Source organism: Apis cerana, linkage group LG1, assembly GCF_029169275.1.
Source record: "Apis cerana isolate GH-2021 linkage group LG1, AcerK_1.0, whole genome shotgun sequence".
Taxonomy (NCBI): Eukaryota; Metazoa; Arthropoda; class Insecta; order Hymenoptera; family Apidae; genus Apis; species Apis cerana.
The window spans coordinates 16,745,251-16,765,866 of record NC_083852.1 but is presented as its reverse complement, the minus strand read 5'-3'; the positions used below and the strand labels follow the sequence as shown (position 1 = coordinate 16,765,866).

General features: G+C 33.3%; 1 protein-coding gene across 11 annotated transcripts in view; it reads right to left on the bottom strand.

The window, feature by feature from the left end:
- LOC107994239 (protein eva-1) overlaps nucleotides 1-20,616 on the bottom strand; it is a 276,448-nt gene that overhangs the window by 161,005 nt on the left and 94,827 nt on the right. For all 11 annotated transcript variants that reach the window (XM_062077235.1, XM_062077261.1, XM_062077247.1 and 8 more), the window contains one exon: nucleotides 20,217-20,554. In XM_062077235.1, the coding sequence (XP_061933219.1) occupies nucleotides 20,217-20,319 (103 nt within the window). In that variant the 5' untranslated portion in view covers nucleotides 20,320-20,554. The remainder of the gene's footprint in view (nucleotides 1-20,216; nucleotides 20,555-20,616) is intronic.

Genomic DNA, 20,616 nt, shown 5'->3' with positions numbered 1-20,616 from the left:
CACGAGTTGTCGGGAGTTGTGTTATTAAAGGAAAAGATAGCGACAGTAGGAAACGAAACAAGTTCCGGCATCGTCTGTGTACCTTTCGCGGAGGGTACCAACTGGGAAACCGGAGATTAAACTCAGGAACGGCAATATTCTGTTTCCGATTCTGCGCAAAATATTTATCCTCCTGATAAAAGTACTCTCTGGCTGATCAGCTTCGCAGATATAAAAATTAACGATTGTCATAAAGGAGAGCGTAAAAAGGTGAATAACATGATATTCTTCTTCCGTTTTTCGTTCCATTTAGTTAAGAGTTCGTTATTCTGTTGATAATAATATTTCCTTTCGTTTCATTCCATTTGTTGATTTTAAATTTAAAAAAAAAATGAATTCTTAATTACATTCGAACTTCACTTTGGAATCATTTGAAACATTTGAATCTTTTCAATAGTCTCTAAACATTCTCACTATCCAACAGACAATTAACAATCGCTCAAAACCTTTTCCTTTACTTTTAAAAAAAAATTCATCCCAAAGTGAATTTAAAACAAAATCATCAATCGTATCGTAGAAAGGAAAACTTGGGCGCGAAACTTTCGTAAACTATCTCAAACATCTTCAAACGCGGATACACAACCGAATCGGTGTTTCGCGTTTATCCGTCGAATAAAAGACGAAGATGGGGGGATGTTACCCTTCAAACTCGATCAGGCTCTTGATAAGGCAGCTACCCCTCTGATAACGTTGGAACGAACGAAATTACCAAAACGTGGCAGACAATTTGAGCCGCATTACCGGTGCTCTACAATTTCGTTATCGTTGCTGGGGGGTAGTTGTAGGATAAAGGCACAAAGGCGGGAGCCGGTGCATCGCTCACAAAGTAAAATAAACTCGCGATTCCTCGAGCATTCCCGTATCCGTCGGCTCGAGATCAAAGATCAACGGTCGGGGGTGAGTAATGTCTGCTCTCTGCCAGGCGTTATGGTAATTCAACGGATGTGTATAGATCGCATCGTTCATTGCGGATCGAATTAATGTCTTGTGAAATTTCGAATACCCGCGGCGAGAATTAATGATAGAGAGAAGCGAGAGTAACGAGATTTTACGAGAGTTTTATTAGGTGTCGTGTAATTCGTACCGTTATATAATAAAAGTATAATAAAAATGTGAGATGGAGGTGGAGAGAAAGGGGAGATGGTGGGAAAAAGGATAAAATATCGATATTGGGGATGGGAAAGGAATTGGATTCTTGGGCTCTTTTTCTTTCTTGTTTCCTTTATTTTTTTTTTTTTTTACTTTTAAGTTTAACTTGAGGAAATAGAGTAACTGTGAGAAAATTCTGAATTTAATAATTAGTTGAACGTATAAAGTGAATAATTGTGATAACAATGCAAATTTCACGTCATTTTTTTTTCAAAAAATATTTGCACTGTAAAATTCAATCCAAAAGAGAAAGGTCGCGAACGAGAGATTAAATTGCTATGCTCGAAAATTCTTCAACATGTTTCTTCAAGAAGATAGGATAAAAGCTTAAGAAGAACATAGCAATAAGGACAGGATCTAAAAATAAACTCGACAATCTTTTCGACATCCCTTTTTCTATTTCACGTTACATCTATACGTTCACGAGCTTCTAAGAAATTGCAATCAAATTACAACGTGTCTCGTATCTAAAATTTAAATTCATTTAACATTTTTGGACTAGAGAATTTTTGACGTGATGTAACAATGTTTTACTTAAAATGGAAACCATGTCGAACTTGCTGAGAACATTCTTTTATGCGATAAAATTCAAGAATATTTTAATTGTAACGTAATAAAATAAAAACTGATATATTGATATATCATCAAAAAATTAACATTAATTTCAATGATATTAAATCGTTACTAGAATTAAAATTAAAATCATTCCAAAAATAACGTTTATATTATAGTTATTGAAATATCATAAGAAAAAGTCTATCAAAAATTTGGGCAAAATACGTTTCACTCAACTCGTGCGTACCCAATTCACATAATCCATTTCACGAAAACGAACTCGACCTACATCAACATCGAGCTACGAAATATCCCTGGGAACCACGGATACCCAACCCTCGCCCTCGTTCCACCACGCAATAAAACATATGCCATAAAATCACTCTCAGTAACTATATCTCATAAGCCTGCGTCATAAGCCAATTAACTCTATTTCGTTGTTATCCGTTCTCCATGTTACACGATATATACTGCCATGCTTTACCAGCGTTTCTCAATTTCAATAAATTCCACCCCCGACCCTGTTATTTCTCTTTCCATTCGATCGACGAAGAAATTCCATTTGATCGAGAATCCCATTTGACCGCGGTGAATCCGAAGAAAATTCAAAGGATCAAACGTGAAACTCGACACCTGGTCCCTTCGAATCCTTTATAGAATCAATGAATTTATTATTAATGAACTCAAAAATGAATACCATTGTTTAAAAATTATCGTAAATTCAACTTATATCTCTATTATATTACTGTCGATCAATTAAAATCTAAACTCATTATAATTTATATCTATAAAATTTCGATTGAAATTTATTAATTAATAAACAATTGAATTTGTATCGAAACGGAGATAAAATAAAATAATGCAAAATTAAATTCCTTACAACTTATAATAAATAAATCTTAACCTTTATTCTGGTTTCTAAAATTGACCTTCTAAAGATTTTCAATATATTAACACCCAGATATTGTTATCGCGGCATTCTTTCGCTGTCTTTGGAATGGTACAGTGACGAGAGAAATACTCTGTACATTCCAGTATGGAAAATGTCTCCTCGCGTTTCCTCGCGTGTTCCTTATTCTCTGGACGTTCAGAGATCGTGACGGTCTTTTTAACAGGACGAAAATAATCTGTTCGACGAAATGCGCGATTCTTGGCCGCAGCCACTCGGTCTCTTCGCGTTCGAGGACAGGTTTGTCAAAGAAAAATGCACCCTTGACGGCTTGCATCGTCAAGGATTGCAAGCCTTTCGCATTAAGTACGTACAAGTTCGTTCGTTTAACTATTAGGGTGGTCGAATGTCGTCGATATTTAGGGAAAAATCGCTATATTTATATTGATTTTCGAGAGATTTTAGATGCTCATTTGATTCTTGAGTTCTTTGAATTTATGATAAATGAGATATTAGTGTAAATATTGAACTTTCGATGGTACAAAAGTGAACTAAAAAAAAAAAAGTAAAAAAAAATATCATGAGAATAGATAGCGGATCAAATATTTCTGTTTGAATAAAAACCAATATTAATTTAAAAAAAAAACTATTATAAAAATGAAAATATTTAAATTAAATCAATAAAAAAAAAATCTCTGTAATTGATCTGAAATCTCCGTGATATTACAGTTAATTAATTCCGTATCCGAACAAATTACCCGCAAACATGATTACCCGAACGCTTCAAATCCCGTGGTTGCGACAAATACGATCGAAGTTTGTTTTAATCACCTTGTAAATTCACCAAGTTCCTCCAGACAAGGGCAATTAGCATACAATTTGAAAGGAAAATCAGGTTCCACCGTGTAGGTGGTAGCGGCTTTGACGTAGCCGCGTTAAGTCTCTTCCAAGCGGACAATCAAACATTGAAACGAGCCGTAACTAATGAAATTTTCGTAGGCTCAAAGCGCGGAATTGCAAGCAATCTGAATTTATCCTTTTCACGCGTTTACTTTTCACCGTTCCTTCTAAGTAAACGATTGTTAAATTATTTTCCGAAGAGGATATCTCTTCGACGATTAATAAACGTGTAATTAAGCTCGTGACGACGAGCAAATACTCTGAAAGCTTCTTGATAATATTAATAATTGAATAAGGATGATCTCCGAGCGATTATACGCTCGTTACTTTGTTATTCAATTTGAAAAATAACAGATAAAGTATAATCTTATCATTTTTAAAAATAACAGGAACGTAGTATTTTTTTATTCTTAAAAATTCTCAAAAATAAAGATCCAAAAATATAACAAAAGTTTAACATTAAGATTCGTGGCTACTCGCGAGAAAAGAAAAGATCACTTAATTGAAATTTTGTCATTATTTTAATTTCAAAACAATTAGATTCAAAACAAATTATATAAAAAAAAAAGTTTAACATCAATAATTATGTCTATTTACAAAAATAAATTCTGATTTAAGTATTGCATCATACGAGATATTCAAAGAAAAAAAAAAGAAAATAAAGCAAACCAATTAAAAAACAAATCCGCGACAACATGCCATCTCCCGTTAATACCCCGTTCGAATCGATTCATCCTTTTCAAAACTCCACTCGTCTCCGCTCGAGAATCCTCATCCACTCGGATCGATTGATAATTGCGATACGGCCCATAAGCTGCTCAATATTCCGCTCGACGCTCGAGGAACTTTCAAGACGCTCGACATTCCTTAAATCCGCGCTCGTCTTTCATCCCTCCGCGTTTATTGTCCTCCTCGTAAGATGCATCGTATGTAGAAGAGGGGCGGAAAGAAGTTCGAACACGTAAGCATCGATAAACGTGAGCTATTTCTGCACCGATCGCATACTTTGCCCTCGATTCACGCGAGTACTTGCGGGTGTACGCGTGCGGATTTAAAAAACAATACTGGCTATCTCTCGTCAAGCTCGAGCCACTTTTTCGTACACGCTGTTTACTGGTAACGTTTTGAAAGGTTTAAGAGGGAGAAAAATTCTTTTCAACGTTACGAGGCGGATTATTTTCTGGCGCGAGTTTTCGTGCTGGTTGGACGTAACCTGGGTCGAGGGAGATTCGTTGTACGTTGGTTGGAATAAGATGATGTATTGGATACATTACTGACCAAAAATATATCTTGTAAAACTTAAAAATTTAAAAAGAAATACAATATTGCGTAGAAAATTTTTTTCGTATGACTTTTAAAAAAAGAAATGATTAAAATTATTTGTTGTATATTTGTAATAATAATAAAATTAATGATAAATTTGTAAAAATATTCTGCCATCTAATATCAATTATATTTCGTTTTGATGTTTTTTAAAATAATTATAATTATGATTATAGTAAATACCTATGAGAAGAAGAAGATGCGCAGAGATTATTTTCATTCCAAATTGATTCTTCGTCACTTACCTGTAATGAAATAAAAATTAATTAAAATACGTAATTTAATAATAAATAAAAAATTAATAATTAATAAAACGTATATTTAATAACAGCAAATAATTTATATGACGTATAAAAAATAAAAATATATCTACGTACAAATATGTCCATTACATTTTTTTAGCACATTTTATAAAACGTGTTATAAAAAATAATATTCTTACGAGTTTTAATAATCATAAATGTGTGGAACATTATCGTGAATATAAACTACGGTATAGGACGGTATACAAGAACGATTATATCGATTGTCATTGATATTCAAAACATCGGATTAACACAGTCGTGTATAGAATACGGAGTCGAACGGACGTGTTTCTCTCTACTCCTCGCAGTAATATCATATATATTTAATAAATTTACATATATATATATAATTTTTAATAAATATATTTATATTATTATATATATTTATATATAATTATTATTCATACATATATATTATATTTTTATAAATATATATATATATATATATATTTATATATATAAATATATATATAAATATATATGTGTGTGTGTGTGTGTGTGTGTGTGTGTGTGTATTATTTATTATATATATTATTATATACTTTTATTATATTTATTATATATCTTTATTTATATAATATTTAATTAATAAATAAATATATTTATTTATTAAATATTGTATATAAATAAATATATAATAATTATATATATTATTTAAATATAAAATTATATAAATATATTTTCAATTATATATTTATATGTATAATATTAAATATATATTTATTTATAATACAAAAATAACAAATACAATTTATACTCTTAATAAAATTAAAAAATAGAAAATCTACAAGCATGTATATTCTTTACAATCCTTTTTCATAAATTTGTTTCAGTCCTTGTGGCAAAGAAAAGATGCGACTCGCGTGAGATGCAATGCATTCGAAATGCAACAATCCGCGAATTTCTCCTTGGCCGAGGTGTTAGAGGAATTGCCGTGGAATTCCAATGATTCTTTTTACTCGCGTGTCGACGCGCAGGAACGAAAGAAAGAAACCATGGAATAATCGAGTAAAATGGAGATTCAGACAATTAGAAAACTTTAATGATCCTCCTTGTTAAAAACGGCACGCTTATTTCTTGCCGACGTGACAACAAAATAAAGGAAATAGATATGTGTTCCGGAATGACAAATCGTTTTACACGTACGAAATAATTTATGAATATTTTCTCTAACTTATTCTCTGTTCAAAAAATGATTTTGCATATGTATCTTTTTATTTTCTTTATATTTTTCAAAATAAAATTGTAATTAAAACTACAAGTTTTATATAAGTTAATTAATCAAGTTAAATTTAATTCAATTTTAAAATTTTTCGTCTATTAATTTTTTTTTTAATTTTGAAATCATTTTAAATAAATTATTTAAAATGATATTATTTTGAAATTTTGTAAAATATAAATGATACAAAGAAAAATTCGATGCGATAAGAATTTAATTCATGATTTATGATCAAATATATGTTAATTGCCTAAGCATTGTAAAAAAGAATTATCGTCTAAGAGTCCAAGTTATTAATTGTTTTCTTTCTTTTTAAAATTCCAGGAACTAGATATATAATTAAAAGGATTTTTTGCAAATATAATCAAAATCGTTTAATCCGAGATGAAAAATTTGTTGACGTTAAGCATGATTTGCATCTTTACAATTATTCTTTCCATCGTCGAGAGAATAAAAATTACAAATAACGAACGGTCGACAAGATATATTAATAAGGGGAGATAAAAGCACGGATGACGGACACAGTTTATTTAAATTGAAAAAACAATATGCTGATGTGAAAATACAATGACTGAGAAAAGATATAATTGACAACTTTGTACAAAATCGAATAACGAGAAAGATAAAATTGACCAATGAAGCGAAACAAGTTCTTAAAGCCTTTGTGACGTGATTTTAAAGAGAATGTGTTCGTTTTCTCGAGATTATAACTTCCAACTCATTAAGATTTCTATCTTGATTTATTTAAAAAATATCTTAGTTCCGAGGTATCTTTGTTTCGAGGAAAAAGTTCGTCTCCTTTCGTTAGAGTTAATTAAGGCCATGAGTTATTCAAAGAGAAACTTGAAATATAAGTATTTGTAATAGGATGAAGTAACACTATCATATTTTTGAATAAAACTTTTTGATATAATTATTTTTTTAATGTTAGTAGAATATTCTTTTATGAAACAATTTTTAATATTTTATATTATTTTATATGCAGGTAGCATAATATATAAAAATATACGAAATATAAAGAATAATCAATACACTATTTTAAAAAATGTTCTATTTTTCTATTTCAAAATGAGTACAAATGATACATCACGTGAAACATTCGTTATTTTTATACATGTTAATTGCAAAAAAAACAGAGAGAAATAATTAGTCTCTTTTCATCAGTAATATTGCAATCATTGACCGCGAAATTTCAGCTAGAAATCAAAATAATAAATTATCCTATGAACGAAATTCTAGTAATTAATCTTAATTTAAATTACTCAATTTCTTAGTTATACAGTAATTAATTTATATCATAAAGGATTTAACGAATTCAAATTAAGATCTTAAATTTCCGATCAGTAACGCGCATATCCAATTGCAAGATAGCGGAATTCCTTCTTAACCTCTTCTAAACGCCAATTTCCATTTCGAAACATTAATTCCAAATTTCTGTATAACACATCCATCAGTTCAAAAAAAAAAAATAAAAAAAAAATAAAAAACACAACGAGAACACGTGTTCCACAGTTAAATCCCCATGTTTCCCTCGTATTAATGTTACTTGAATGTAATTTGAAATGCAAACGCGGGAGACATTAATAATTCCTTCCAGTTAAAATTCCTCCATTTGTCTCCTTCTATGTATACAGACACAAAATCAGCTTTGACAATAATATGTAATCATTTCTTCCATCTCTTGGCATTCCCTTGTCAACTGGCTCGTGGAATAACTAACGCTGCAAATGGAAATTTCCTTGCGTAATTAATACGCAACTAGATCCTCCCAATTTCCCATTCGCGAATTCTCATTGTGGAATTTCCCTTTTTTTTTTTTCGAGACGATCGAGGCCGCCGTTCTCGAACCGTGAGAAACTCGTTAATATGGTCCAGATTAGACGGTCGTTGCGGCTACTCTCGCGTTAAATAACGAGCCACGAATTCTCATAAATATGCGCCACGGCTGGCAACGTACGTTAACGATATTAAAAAGTTTCGGATGGCGGAACGTGCAACTCGTTTTCCCGTACAGTGAACTGAGATACGTAAGTGGATTATTGTTTTCCACCAGGCGTGCGCTTTGTGCCCTGTGGATGGACTCGTTTTGTTCCACCCAAGCGCGAACAACTATTATTTCTCGTTATGAAAATTTTTTTTCCATGAGGTTGAGAAGGTTTCGCGTTATTCTGGAAATGATGTCTGTTTACTCTTGTTTGTATTAGATGTTTGAGTTAAATTTGTCAAAAAGAGTTGACAATTGTAATTGTATCTCATAGTGGAACGTGAATTAGAACGAATTCTACATTTGGGAGAGAAATTTGATAAACGATAGGAGGGATTTTTAATTTATTTTGAAAATATTGCAAATGTGAGAGCAATATGATGTTTCAAACATTCTTAATATAGACAAATATTCTTAATCCAGTTAAAAGTCATCTATTTTCTTTTTCTACCATCTTCCAACCATTCAAAGTTGTTTTTTCCTAAAAATCCTAATTTTTGAATTTTACAAATTTACAATATACATATCTCGCGTAAAAATGATTTCCAAGGAATTGAGTAAACGAAATACAATGCCACCGTATCGGTTCACGCTTTTATCGAAACGAGAAGACCATTTTGAAAAGCTACACGATTTTCAAATTCAGCCGAGTTCTACCGATTTATTCACCGTGGTCACGCTCCGATATGACCGAGTTGCTGTTTTTTTCCATCCAAAGGGACACATGGGCAACGATACATGGTGGAAACTACGCTACCTTGTCCCGGATTTCGTTGTAACGGTTTATTGTGCGGTGAACTATTTTATGGGTTGGCCGTTACCCACCGTGTTTTACGACCCTCGAATCATGCGGGTTATTCCCCGTGTCAAATGGGACTTCTTCGTAACCCTGTGTACACCCTTTATTTTTTACCGACCGATCTGCACGTGTAACTTTATGGCGTATTGCTTTGTTTCCAAGTGGAGAGGTGGAGGTCAAAAATAAGATATATCCAGTAAATCGTACATTTCCACGAATTTCATACCATTTTTCGATGAACCAAATTTACTCGATATTTGAGTTTCGTGCGATAAATATTAGCAGACGAGTGAGATTTTCCAATATCGGGGAAAAATATGTACGCAATAGGCGCTTAAGCGAATGTTTATATCATTGAAGATAGGTTTATATCGAGGATTATTTGCGTGAAATGTAATGGAGTGAAGAAATATTGCTCTCGTATAATCTATAAGAAAGATCATTTTTATCGAAATGGAAAGGATATAATAGAAATCTATGATAAATATTGCAATATTCAAAAAATTGAGAAAATCTCTATTTGAGCTCCATTTCTTTAATCACGTTGATTTTGGGTAAAAATAGTTCTCGAATGTCGAAAAATTTATACGAGTTTCTCTTCTTCTCTTAATAAACAATTGCTATTAAATAAATTAATAATTCTAATTTTGTAATATTAAAACTTTTTTGATTAATTTTAAAAAACTTTCCAAGATCATCCAATTATCTTATCCTTGTACAATGAGAAATACCAGTTCGACTCCAGTTTCCAATTATATTTTCCAATTATATTTAATAAAAAACCAAAGCCATTGTTTTTACAGAACATCGCAATTCGAGATTGTTAAAACAAGATTTGTCGTGAAACGATAGATCGAGAAAGCTATGACCGATGAACCAGCGTGAGATAAACCACAAGTGGAAGGTAAAGGGATAAGTAAGATTAATACGATTTCTCGAGGGAAGTTTTTCGTAACCGAGGATATTCGACACCGTGGTTGGATTTCCCCGAAAAATCTTCGCTCCCTTTCAACCGATTTTCCTCCGTTTATTTCTTTTCGCGGAAGGAATTTCCTCTCGGTAACGATGATTCGATAAAATCGAATTGGCGATCGCGGATCAAAAGGCGAAAGAGAACCATCGAAAGGTATACATTTTGTGCACGACTCGATTCCTACTTTATATCAGGATAAAACGCGAATTGGAATAGCACGTAGATATAATAATATTGGAAAAATTTTCATGGGATATAATTTGTAACTGCTGTTGTGAATTTTTAATGAATTTTGTTATCCGGAATGTATGTGTATAATATTACAAGATACGTAAAATTGATAACGTTTTGCAAAATTTTACGAAATTCGTTATCAAATTATGAATCTAACATGGAACATGCAATTTTTATGTTTTGTCAGGAATCAATGATGATTCTTTTTGATATCATTGATTATTCAAAAATATTCTGTGATTAAATTAACGTATGTAACGTTAATAAATAATTATTTAAATCGAGTAGAAAAATGTACATATAGCTTAAATTTAAAAAATTTTTCTTCTTGATTACAATTTAAAATATAAGAATTTCCTAATATTAGAATAAAATATCGATAATTTTAAAAAAAATTCCAAAGGAAAAATATTTTTTCCATTTGATTTTTCTCTATCGCTGTATAAAAGGAGACAAAAGAAAAGGCATCCACACATCTTGGAAGAGGGCTCCGTATTTCGAACACGTTGTTCACATTACAACGAGCCATCTTTCGTCTCATCTTAACACCCACGCGCACATACGGCATCCGAAAAAAGCCAAAATTCGAGGAGAACGATGACACGATGAAAAGCACTTCTACAGAATTGCTTTCAAGTGCAGCTGCGCTGTTTCATCCCTCGATGCGCCAATTTTTTTCTTTTTTTTTTTTTCCTCCCCTTTCCGCTCACACTACAGGAGAATCCTTCGACTGTTTGTCTCTAACTCCATTGTACTAGTTTCGAGCCGTGTCACTTGGACAACCGACTCCTTCCTTCGAGATTTCAATTGTTCCCGTACCGTGAGTCCCGATGCTTCCCATTTTCCCGGCGCAAAGAGAAACAAGCATCGACGAATTACGCCACGGCCTTGTTCTTCCCTCATTTGCCTGAGTGTACCCCCTTTGTCTCGGCCGTGTTTCCAGGTAATTCGACCGTTTTTCCTTCTCCAAGCTTCTCGTTTTCCACTGACATACACACTCCGCGTGATGGAGTCTCTTAAACGTATGAGAGGCGCTTTTGAATTTGTTGCGCTTGATTTTTGAACGTTTCTTGCCGTTTTCTAGTCGCCTTTCTTCAATATGTTTCGCGTCAAAGGCGGTTTAAAGGGGTTTGTTGTTGTGAAGTGTTTTTTATTCTTTCCTTTTATTTTATTTCTTTATTTCTTTATTTTTTTGTTCTTTGGGACTGTTGGAAAAAGTGAAGTCGTCTTCAATCACAATTAAGGCCGTTATAATTAACAGGAATTATAGTTTATATATTTAAGAAAGATGCTCTTATCGTAATTATTTTAATGATTGTAAAAAAAATTGTTAATTGTTAAGAATAATTTATAATTTTCCAAACGTAAAATATCGATACATAACAAGAAAAAGATCTAATCGAATTTTTTCGTTTCAACAATTTCTTCTAAAAAATCATTTGTAAATATATAAAATCTATAATTCTACAAAAAATAATGTTTTCAAATCATGTTATGCTTGCTGAAAGATCCATTCACATCACCTATTTCGAACATCGTATTTTTAAAAACGTGCAATTCGAAAATAAAGCGACGAGAGGCATTACATTTATAAAACGAACGTTCAAACATTTTTTCTTTTTTTTTTTTTTTTTTTTTTTTTTTTTTCATTCGTTACACCGAGAAAAATACAGGGAAATTAGGTGGCTTATTTCGAATACAACCCGTGTCTGTCTATACATTGACGAATTTCTAAACACAAGATAAATGTGGAGCGATATTTCCATCTGGCCGACGGAAACTTCGGCATTAACGAGGACCTGTTCGGGACAAGTTTGAAGGGAAGGAAATTCGGCGAGGTTATTAACGCTTGACACAGTTCTGAAGTTGCTGCGTAGCCGTGAGCGCAGCTAAACTGGTGGAAAGTAACGACCAAGCAATTTCAGAAACTGGACACTGACAATTGGCCAAAGAGAATATTGTCGTGGAAGCATCCTTCTCGCGTGGATAATTACGAATTCATAAATATAAATGCATATATGCAATCTAATTGTAACGTTTCAATTTGTCTGATATTTCAATTTTGCAATTTTGCAGAAGTTTCTTATTGACGTTGAAATTTCTATTATAAAATTTCTTTATAATTTATCTGAGTTTGTCTTGAACTTGTTTAGAAAAAAATCATCGATTAAAATGAGAGAATACTAAAATAATTCTCAAGTTTGAAGGTCTTTGTCGAATCTCCATGAAAAATTCTGTAGGGGAAATCGTAAGAAAAATCATTTTCCACTTGTGTCATTGTTTCCCGTTGTTTTCTCTGTAACAAAATCGCCTTTAAACTTTCAAAGTGTGTCAAACGTTGATAGTGCGAAACTTTTGTTAGTTTCAAACCACTCTCGAACTATCATTAAGTTGATGTTTCTCTTTTCTTGTTTGAAGGAAAGAAAAACACAATAACACGAATATAACGTGAACAGCAACTTTTTAATTAATATTTAATTCAATTTTTCGAATTAGTAGTTAGTACATCGCATAGAACACTCATTTCTTCCATTCTTCTGACTACATCATATAGATTTCCTTCTCTAATTAATATTTAAACATGAAATTTTGTGTTGGAAGTATTCAATTATTAGTATTAGTATCTTATTCAATTTTTTCAATATCTTATTCAATTTAGCACAAAATCTCTCCATTTGCGTGGAAAGAATATTCGTGTCATTAAGGGATTAATAAATTAAGGAAACTTCGTAAACCTCAAGAACTGGTTAATCGTTCTTTCGAGCAACTTTCCCAAACATCATCGAAACAAAATTTCTATTACCATTCCTAAAGGCCCGAAGAACGATCGTTAACCGGGTTTTTTTCATCGACCACGAGCAAGAGCAAGACGAATCGTCGCATTTAAAATTTTTCCGAATATCTTAGGAAAAATATTCTCGCTGTTCGAAATGACTTTCTCCTCGATGCCTCTCCAATAGATTGCGAAGGAAACACGGCGAGCAGCCGTGAATCAAATAAGAGGCAGGTAATTAAGCGGATTTAGGTACTCTTAGACACGAGCACCTAACACCTTTCCCTTTTAGCCAGTCGCCGATTAATTACGGAAGATTACGCCTCGCGATCGTCTCATCTTTCGTCCCTTTCGTCCTCTTTTAGTTTCGAAATCAGACATTTTGGGGGATAATTGTTCTTCGAGGTCATTTGCTCGTTTATTCGTTCTTGTGTAAAAAGGAAGGAGGAAATGGTCAAAAGATGGCGATGAATAATAATTTTGAGCGTTTGTTTAAAAGAAAAAAAAGAAGCGTGAATAGATAAGCTATTAGATTGGATAATCATCATGTTACATTCTTAAAATTGCGTGGTTACTTCATGATCAATTACATGTTGAAAACAATTCGATTCAAGCGATGGGTTTAAGTAGCTCACGCGAGGCTGAAATATCATTTTATTTTATTTTCAAAATTGTATGAGTTAAGCTATTGACTTAAACCCATCACTTTTGATATAGAAATCTTTATATTTGATTATTAGATCAGTGACAGCATCAAGATCATTTCTATTGTATGTAAAATAGATATATGTGATTCGAATTTATCATTACATCATAAATTATGAGATAAAAATTAATTTTCGTATAATTATATTTCAAGTTATAATATATTTTCGATACTTTTCGGTATTATCGATTGCGTATAGTTGTGAATAGTTTGATTCACGAAAAAATTTGTTAAATTATATATACACAGTTATCTTTTCTTTTCGTTTAATACGATCAAAATTACCAATGGACCGATCCAATAATTTCAAATAAAGAGCAAGAAAGGTTTGTTGGTTCAGATACAACAATCGGTTATTGGAAAACGGATTTATATGAATATGTATAAAACAAAACTTTAATCTGTATTATTTGTACTTTCCATTGTGAGTGAATTCTGTATCATTTTGTTATTGATGAATATTTTTACAAAAACCAGAAGAGAAAAAAGATAATATAAAGATAAACTTTTTTTTTTAACGTAATTAATTGTGAACAATTGAAAGAAAATCGATTCGACTTTTGGAATTTCGACAAATAAGCAATAAAATGAGAATGAATAGAAGATAAGTATAAACATTTTTCGCGATAAATTTAAAGCGACTCGAAGTTAGAAAAATTGCGATATCGAAGTTTCTTCAAGACCGCATACTAAAGTCCGATAGAGACTTCCATTTCGCGACACGATTTTCTTTATCGATTTTCCGTTTTGTATGTGAAATGTGATAGAAATGGAATTTACGCGACGCAACTAGCTTCGAATAGAGATTGACTTGTATTTTATTTTTCTATGAAATTTCAGTGGAATCAGCGCGAAGATATTGTGGAATGGTTACAAAGCGTCCCTTTTACGGAACGATTGATTTGTGGCGAAACGTTACCGCAAGACACGTAGATGTATAAAAAGATTCACAGAGACATGTAGAAACCGATGATTCTTTGCTAACAAAATTACAGAGGGAATTATTCTGACGTATCGGAAAATAATTAATAAATAAAAATTGTTCCGATTGAACCAAGCAAGAATGAAATAGTGGAATAATTTCTTTTGCGTTATATGCAAAATATTTTTATTCCTCGTACAAAAATAAATGTAACATTTTATTTTGAGGAGTTTTATAAAATTTATAGTGAGAAAGAGGGTGTAAATACGTACCATATTTTTAATTCCCCAAAATTATTCGAATAACCATACACTTTTGTTACATGTCGTCTACATCCTGTCAACCATCATTGGTCGAATCATTCCATCCTGGGCATGAGCAAAGGGCAGGAAGAAAGGCGGGTGGCAACCCATAACCGGGTCCATCAACTAATTCGATCGATTTCGGCTCAGCAGACCGTTATATCGGGTAGAGAAATTTCCTTGACGTGGGCGAAACGCAATAGAAACGACATCTACATGACAAGGCGCGATCCGGAGCGGTGGTCGCGAATTATTTACGGTGGCGGTGTCAGCAGCCGGCCAACCCCCATGTATGATAAAGGCATTTGTCATCGCACGGCTTTCGCCTTCGATTATCGATATACCACGGCCACGATCGATAGATGCGACCGTGCCGATACTTCAATAGGTATTTATGACCGATCGTTTCCTACTTCCGTCCGTGTTTCTTTCTCGTCTACTTTCTACCCTTCGCTAGTACATGGCTTTTCATCGTACTTGCTCGTTTCTATTTTTTTATTTTTATTTTTTTTTAAAACTTTTTTTCGGCTCGATATCGGCCCTGAGTCTCGAAACGGTTTTTCATTCAGTGTCACGTTTCGTTTATGAATCTAGTTTGACCCCGGTTCGAGTTCCTGTTTACGGTTTCTGATCTCGTTTTTTTGATTTCAATTCGCCACTTCGATCTTCCTTTTTTTTTTTCTTTTGATTTGTGTTCGAACGAAAGTTAAGAAACAAATTAATCTCTTTGGATCTTTTTTATGTCTACTTAATCTTTATGCACATTCGAAAAGAAATTTAGACAATATTATATTTGTAAAGATCAAAAAAATAAAAATTCCGAAATTTCTAAATATAGATAAGGAAAGGAGACTGCAATTATCTCAAGCATTTCTCTCACCCCGAAACGATCAAGAATTTAAGGATTTTCTCCGTTATTAAGCATCAATCAACTCCATCATCCTTTAGAAATTTCACGTTAAAATTTCAACATTTTCCACCGCGCCGCCTTAAATCCTATTTCACGGCCCCTCTTTCCTCCATCTCGCCCCCGATCTAATCCCTCTCCGCGCGTCCATCCGTCTCCATTATCCCGCATCCATCTCCACCCGCCTATTCTCTTCGATCCCTCGCCCCTACCCTACCCATGAAAACCGATAAAAGTTATTAGATCCTACGGGTAAGTAATTCCTAGTGGGCCAGGTACCCGGAAATGAAGTCTCGAACCTCGCCGGTGGTTACACGCGTAAGGAACACAGGGACACAGGGAGTGGGTTTCGGCAAGGACAAAAAGCATCCATCCACCCTCTCTTCCTTACTTTTCATCGTAGAGATAGAGGTCGAACCCTCTTTATGGAGATACTGGATCGATCCTAGGATGCTTTCATCGGATGTGCAGAGGCTAGCTATGGGATTTGACCTGGCTATGGAATTACTATGGTTGGTATCTATGATGATTCTTCCACAACAAAATGGATATTTTTTTCTTTTTTCATATTATTAACAAAACGTTAATATTGTATTTTTTTGAAGTGAGTACTTATTAATTAAGTAGATTTTAAATTTGCATAACGCGTTACATAAAAGAAAAAAAAAAAAGAAAGTAAATTGACCTATTTAAAAATCTCACCCAATCATTCAGCTAAAAATTTTTCTCCCTCAATAATCCTCTTTCACCGTATTGAACAGGCCAAATGCTAAACTACCCCATCGAAATGATCCAACGTTCAAAATAAATGGCGACCAACGTAAATAAAACACGAATTATTATCGATCATAATTTGTACGACAAAAATCGGCGGATCTTTGAAATACTCCATAGAGAGCAATCGTGTATTTCAGAGGATGGGCACGATATCAAAGCAATCCGCGATTTTTGAGATGATGACCGACTGGAAATGGAGGAACGCTTGTAAACCAAGGATCGACTATTCCCCATTCGATTGTTAATCATTTTTCTGCCCATCAGAGAAGCTTCTCTGTCTGCCTTTTCTTCTCGATCCTTTTCATGGATTTCAAAAGTTGTACGTGAAATCGATGAGAGATCGAAGTGAAGATACCGTATTCCATATTTGCGGAGTTATTGGATAAGGATAATCGTGGATTTATGCTCTACGTCTAATGAAATTCCTGCTTTTGCCCGATTCGACTACAGGAATGATTTGTTTCGAATCGATCCTTGGCCGTGAAATTCTTGGACGAATTTCAATTTGTGATGAAGATTGTCGAAGCTGGATTTGCTCGATGAAAATTGGAGAAATTGAGTTTGCAAAAATTAAATTAGCGACGATTAAATGGAAAATTATTAGCTCTCTTTGATTTGCCAATTAATATTGACATTTTTCTCTTCTGTAATAATATTAGCGTTACAAAGAAGAAGATTTATTATAATTGATTATTAAAACTTTTAGAAATAATATTATTACGAATATTTAAATTACGAATATTTATATTATCTTTACAGAATATAGAATGGAGAAATTTAATATTTAAATTTTTCCTTTTCCATCCATATTTTACACTGTTCACAAGTGAAACCGAGCTGCTAAATTAGATATCACAACATAACCGACCAACCTCGTCTATTTTAATCCATCCGAAGATGTAAATCTAAATTTACAAATCCTTTGCACTCTAATCGTATAAATAGCAAATATCGATTTATCCCCAAGACCAACTATTTTCAACCCGATATCCCTCTATTATCGTAACGCACATCGCCAAGCTTTAATTAAAGAACGGAACACGAACGAACGAGGTAAAAACAGGCTATAGAATCTAATCTATTTATATTAACGAAGAAACAAATACGGCGGATACTTTATATCCGTACAATAATTCTCGAAATAACCGATGAGCGTATAAAAAGCGGCCACTTCTCGCGATCCACATGATAAATCATTCTTTATGGCGCGCACTTTTGCAACGATATTTCTTATAGAAACATCCGCGCCGTAAACTTTTAATACAATTCGCAAGAAATGGAAATATTTATTCCGAGGAGCGATGTGTGAGCGAGGTAAGAATTATAAACAATTTCTTATTGCGTTTGTCGCAAATATTTCGATGTATCTCGAATACCTTAATAATGTAAATATTACATGTAAATATTATCCTATTAAATTTCCATACGATACGAGATTAACTTTTTATTCTACGCAGACAAAACTCGTCTGAAAGAGATTCGATTATATTATTCAATTTTAATCACGAGCATAGAATGACAAATTCTTTTCTTTTTCTTTTTTTTATAGAATACGAAATTGTGGAATAAATTTCTATGGAATTCTATGGAAAAGGGCGACAAGTTTGAAAAGTGGAGGAACGATTCTTATCCAATTTTAATCATGGAGACGAAAATCAAATTTTCTCAAGAGTCACAGGTGTGATCGCAAAAAACGAGATTCACGGGTTAAACGATTCAAGGGAAGCTGGTTCAAGAATAGCTGGTAGAAATAGAGGATGCACGGTGAAATGCCGAAAGGCAAGGAATAACTTCGCCACGAAACACCAACAAAGGACAGCTGTATGCTGTGGCAGCGCTATATTAATGTCACCGCGAAAAAAATAAAAGAAGAAGGGTAGCTGAGGAATGAGATTCCGTAACAGTTTCAAAGGAAAGTTAAGTGAAAAGTTCATAATTTTGATCCATGATTTCTTCCAATTATTCCTCTCTCTATAAATATTTATCGTTTCATATTTTTATAATATTTTCGATATTCTTTGTTTAATGACAATATCAAGTACGGAAAAAATTCGTTCACGCAATCAATCACAGAAATGTTTGTAGGTATCATAAAGATTTAACTATTTTAAAATATCTTCTATCTTTAACGAAAATTTGTGAATATGTGGAGCATAATGAATACGCGGTAATTTTTGTTAACACGAAACATCACTTTATTTCATTTCAAAGTATAAAATGTTTTTAATGCTCTATTATTCCACTGTGAAAAATATGAAATTGTTTTCAAAAACAAAAACGAAAAGATTATTCCATGTACGATTCGTTACACGATAAAATCAGAATTTTTTGATAAGCAGAATTTTCTGAAAAATAACACAGATTACTTAATTCTGATTAATATTTCTATGACTATATTTTTATTTTTCCAGATCGACAAACACGAATCCGACGTTAAAAACTTCAATTACTTTCGAATATTGATTCCAAATTTTATTTCCAACCAATTTCCTCCACAAATCAGAACAATTCACCCACCCTGATCGTAAAAACCGTGCACTAAAAACTGTGTATTGAAGAAACAAAAGAAAAAAAAGAAAAAACAAAATCTCTAAATCTGCACGAGAGGACAAAACGCGAGAGAAATCCGCGATTAAAAATTGCGAACAAACTTCGAAAACGAATCGCAGGACAATAATCGCAGACAATAATCGCAGGACGAATATAGGAAGAAAAACATATCAGGTTGAATACACGGATGTATAAATTGTCTATTGATATAATTGCGCCACGCTCCAATCAACGATTAACCAGACGTATTAGCGCGTCGATGAATCGCAACGAGAAACGAGATTCTCGCATTTAAATCGCAAATGCATTCTTTGTTCCCTGTCTCGTTAGTTTTTTATCTTTTTTTTTTTTTTTTTTTTTATTTCATCGAATATCCAACGCACGTGACAAACACCATTCGGTTCGGTTCTTTCATCAATTTACTCGCGAGTGAAAATTCCCGAGTATTCGTTAATGAGGGGCCACGGGTGGGAGTGAAAAATAGAAGCATCATTCTCATGAAAAGTATGCTTTTTTTTTCATTTTTCTACCCGCGAGAACAGACGCGCGTGATAAATCTAGCGAATGCGGCGAAACGATAAATCAGGAACGAAATTTACATTTGCCCAGTCATATGTAACGTACGTTAAAAGAAAGGTTGAGTAGAATCCATAAATCAGTATCGAGAGTTTGCAACAGATGAAATATACGATTCGTGGGAGGTGAGGTGTGATTTAAAGAAAAATTAATAAAGAAAAGAACGTGATTTTCACAGCATTGATAAACATTTTCTGATGAAGAAGTCTTCGAAAGACATTTCCGATTCTCTAACAGATTATTTCTATAAATAATTAATGAATAAACGAAACGAAGAGGGACTCGTATGACGCGTGAAAACGAAGGACAAAGATACAATAAAGAGATGACTTACCCAGATGATCCTGTTCCCTCTGAACCTTGCCGGGCTCGACGATCAGCAGACACCAGATGGACACCAGGGACACCGACGAAAGCAATTTTCCCAATATTCCCATTTCTCTTCTTCCCGAAGCTTCCGTTTCGAAGCGATGAAAACACGGACCTCGGCGAGCACACACGCACACGGAAATGTCAAATCAGCCAAGGAGACTTTCGCCTTTGCCGGGTTAATATTTCCCCCATTCGTTTTCCTTTCTATCCCTTTGCCTCTGAAAACGCCCGTCAAACACCACCCTCTCCTCGTCGATTCGTCGGCTGTGGAAGTGAGAACGATTCACTGAACGATGTGCACTGGAAAAAAAAGAAAAGAGGATAATATATATTTTATTTTTTCGACAGTCGAACGTATTTAA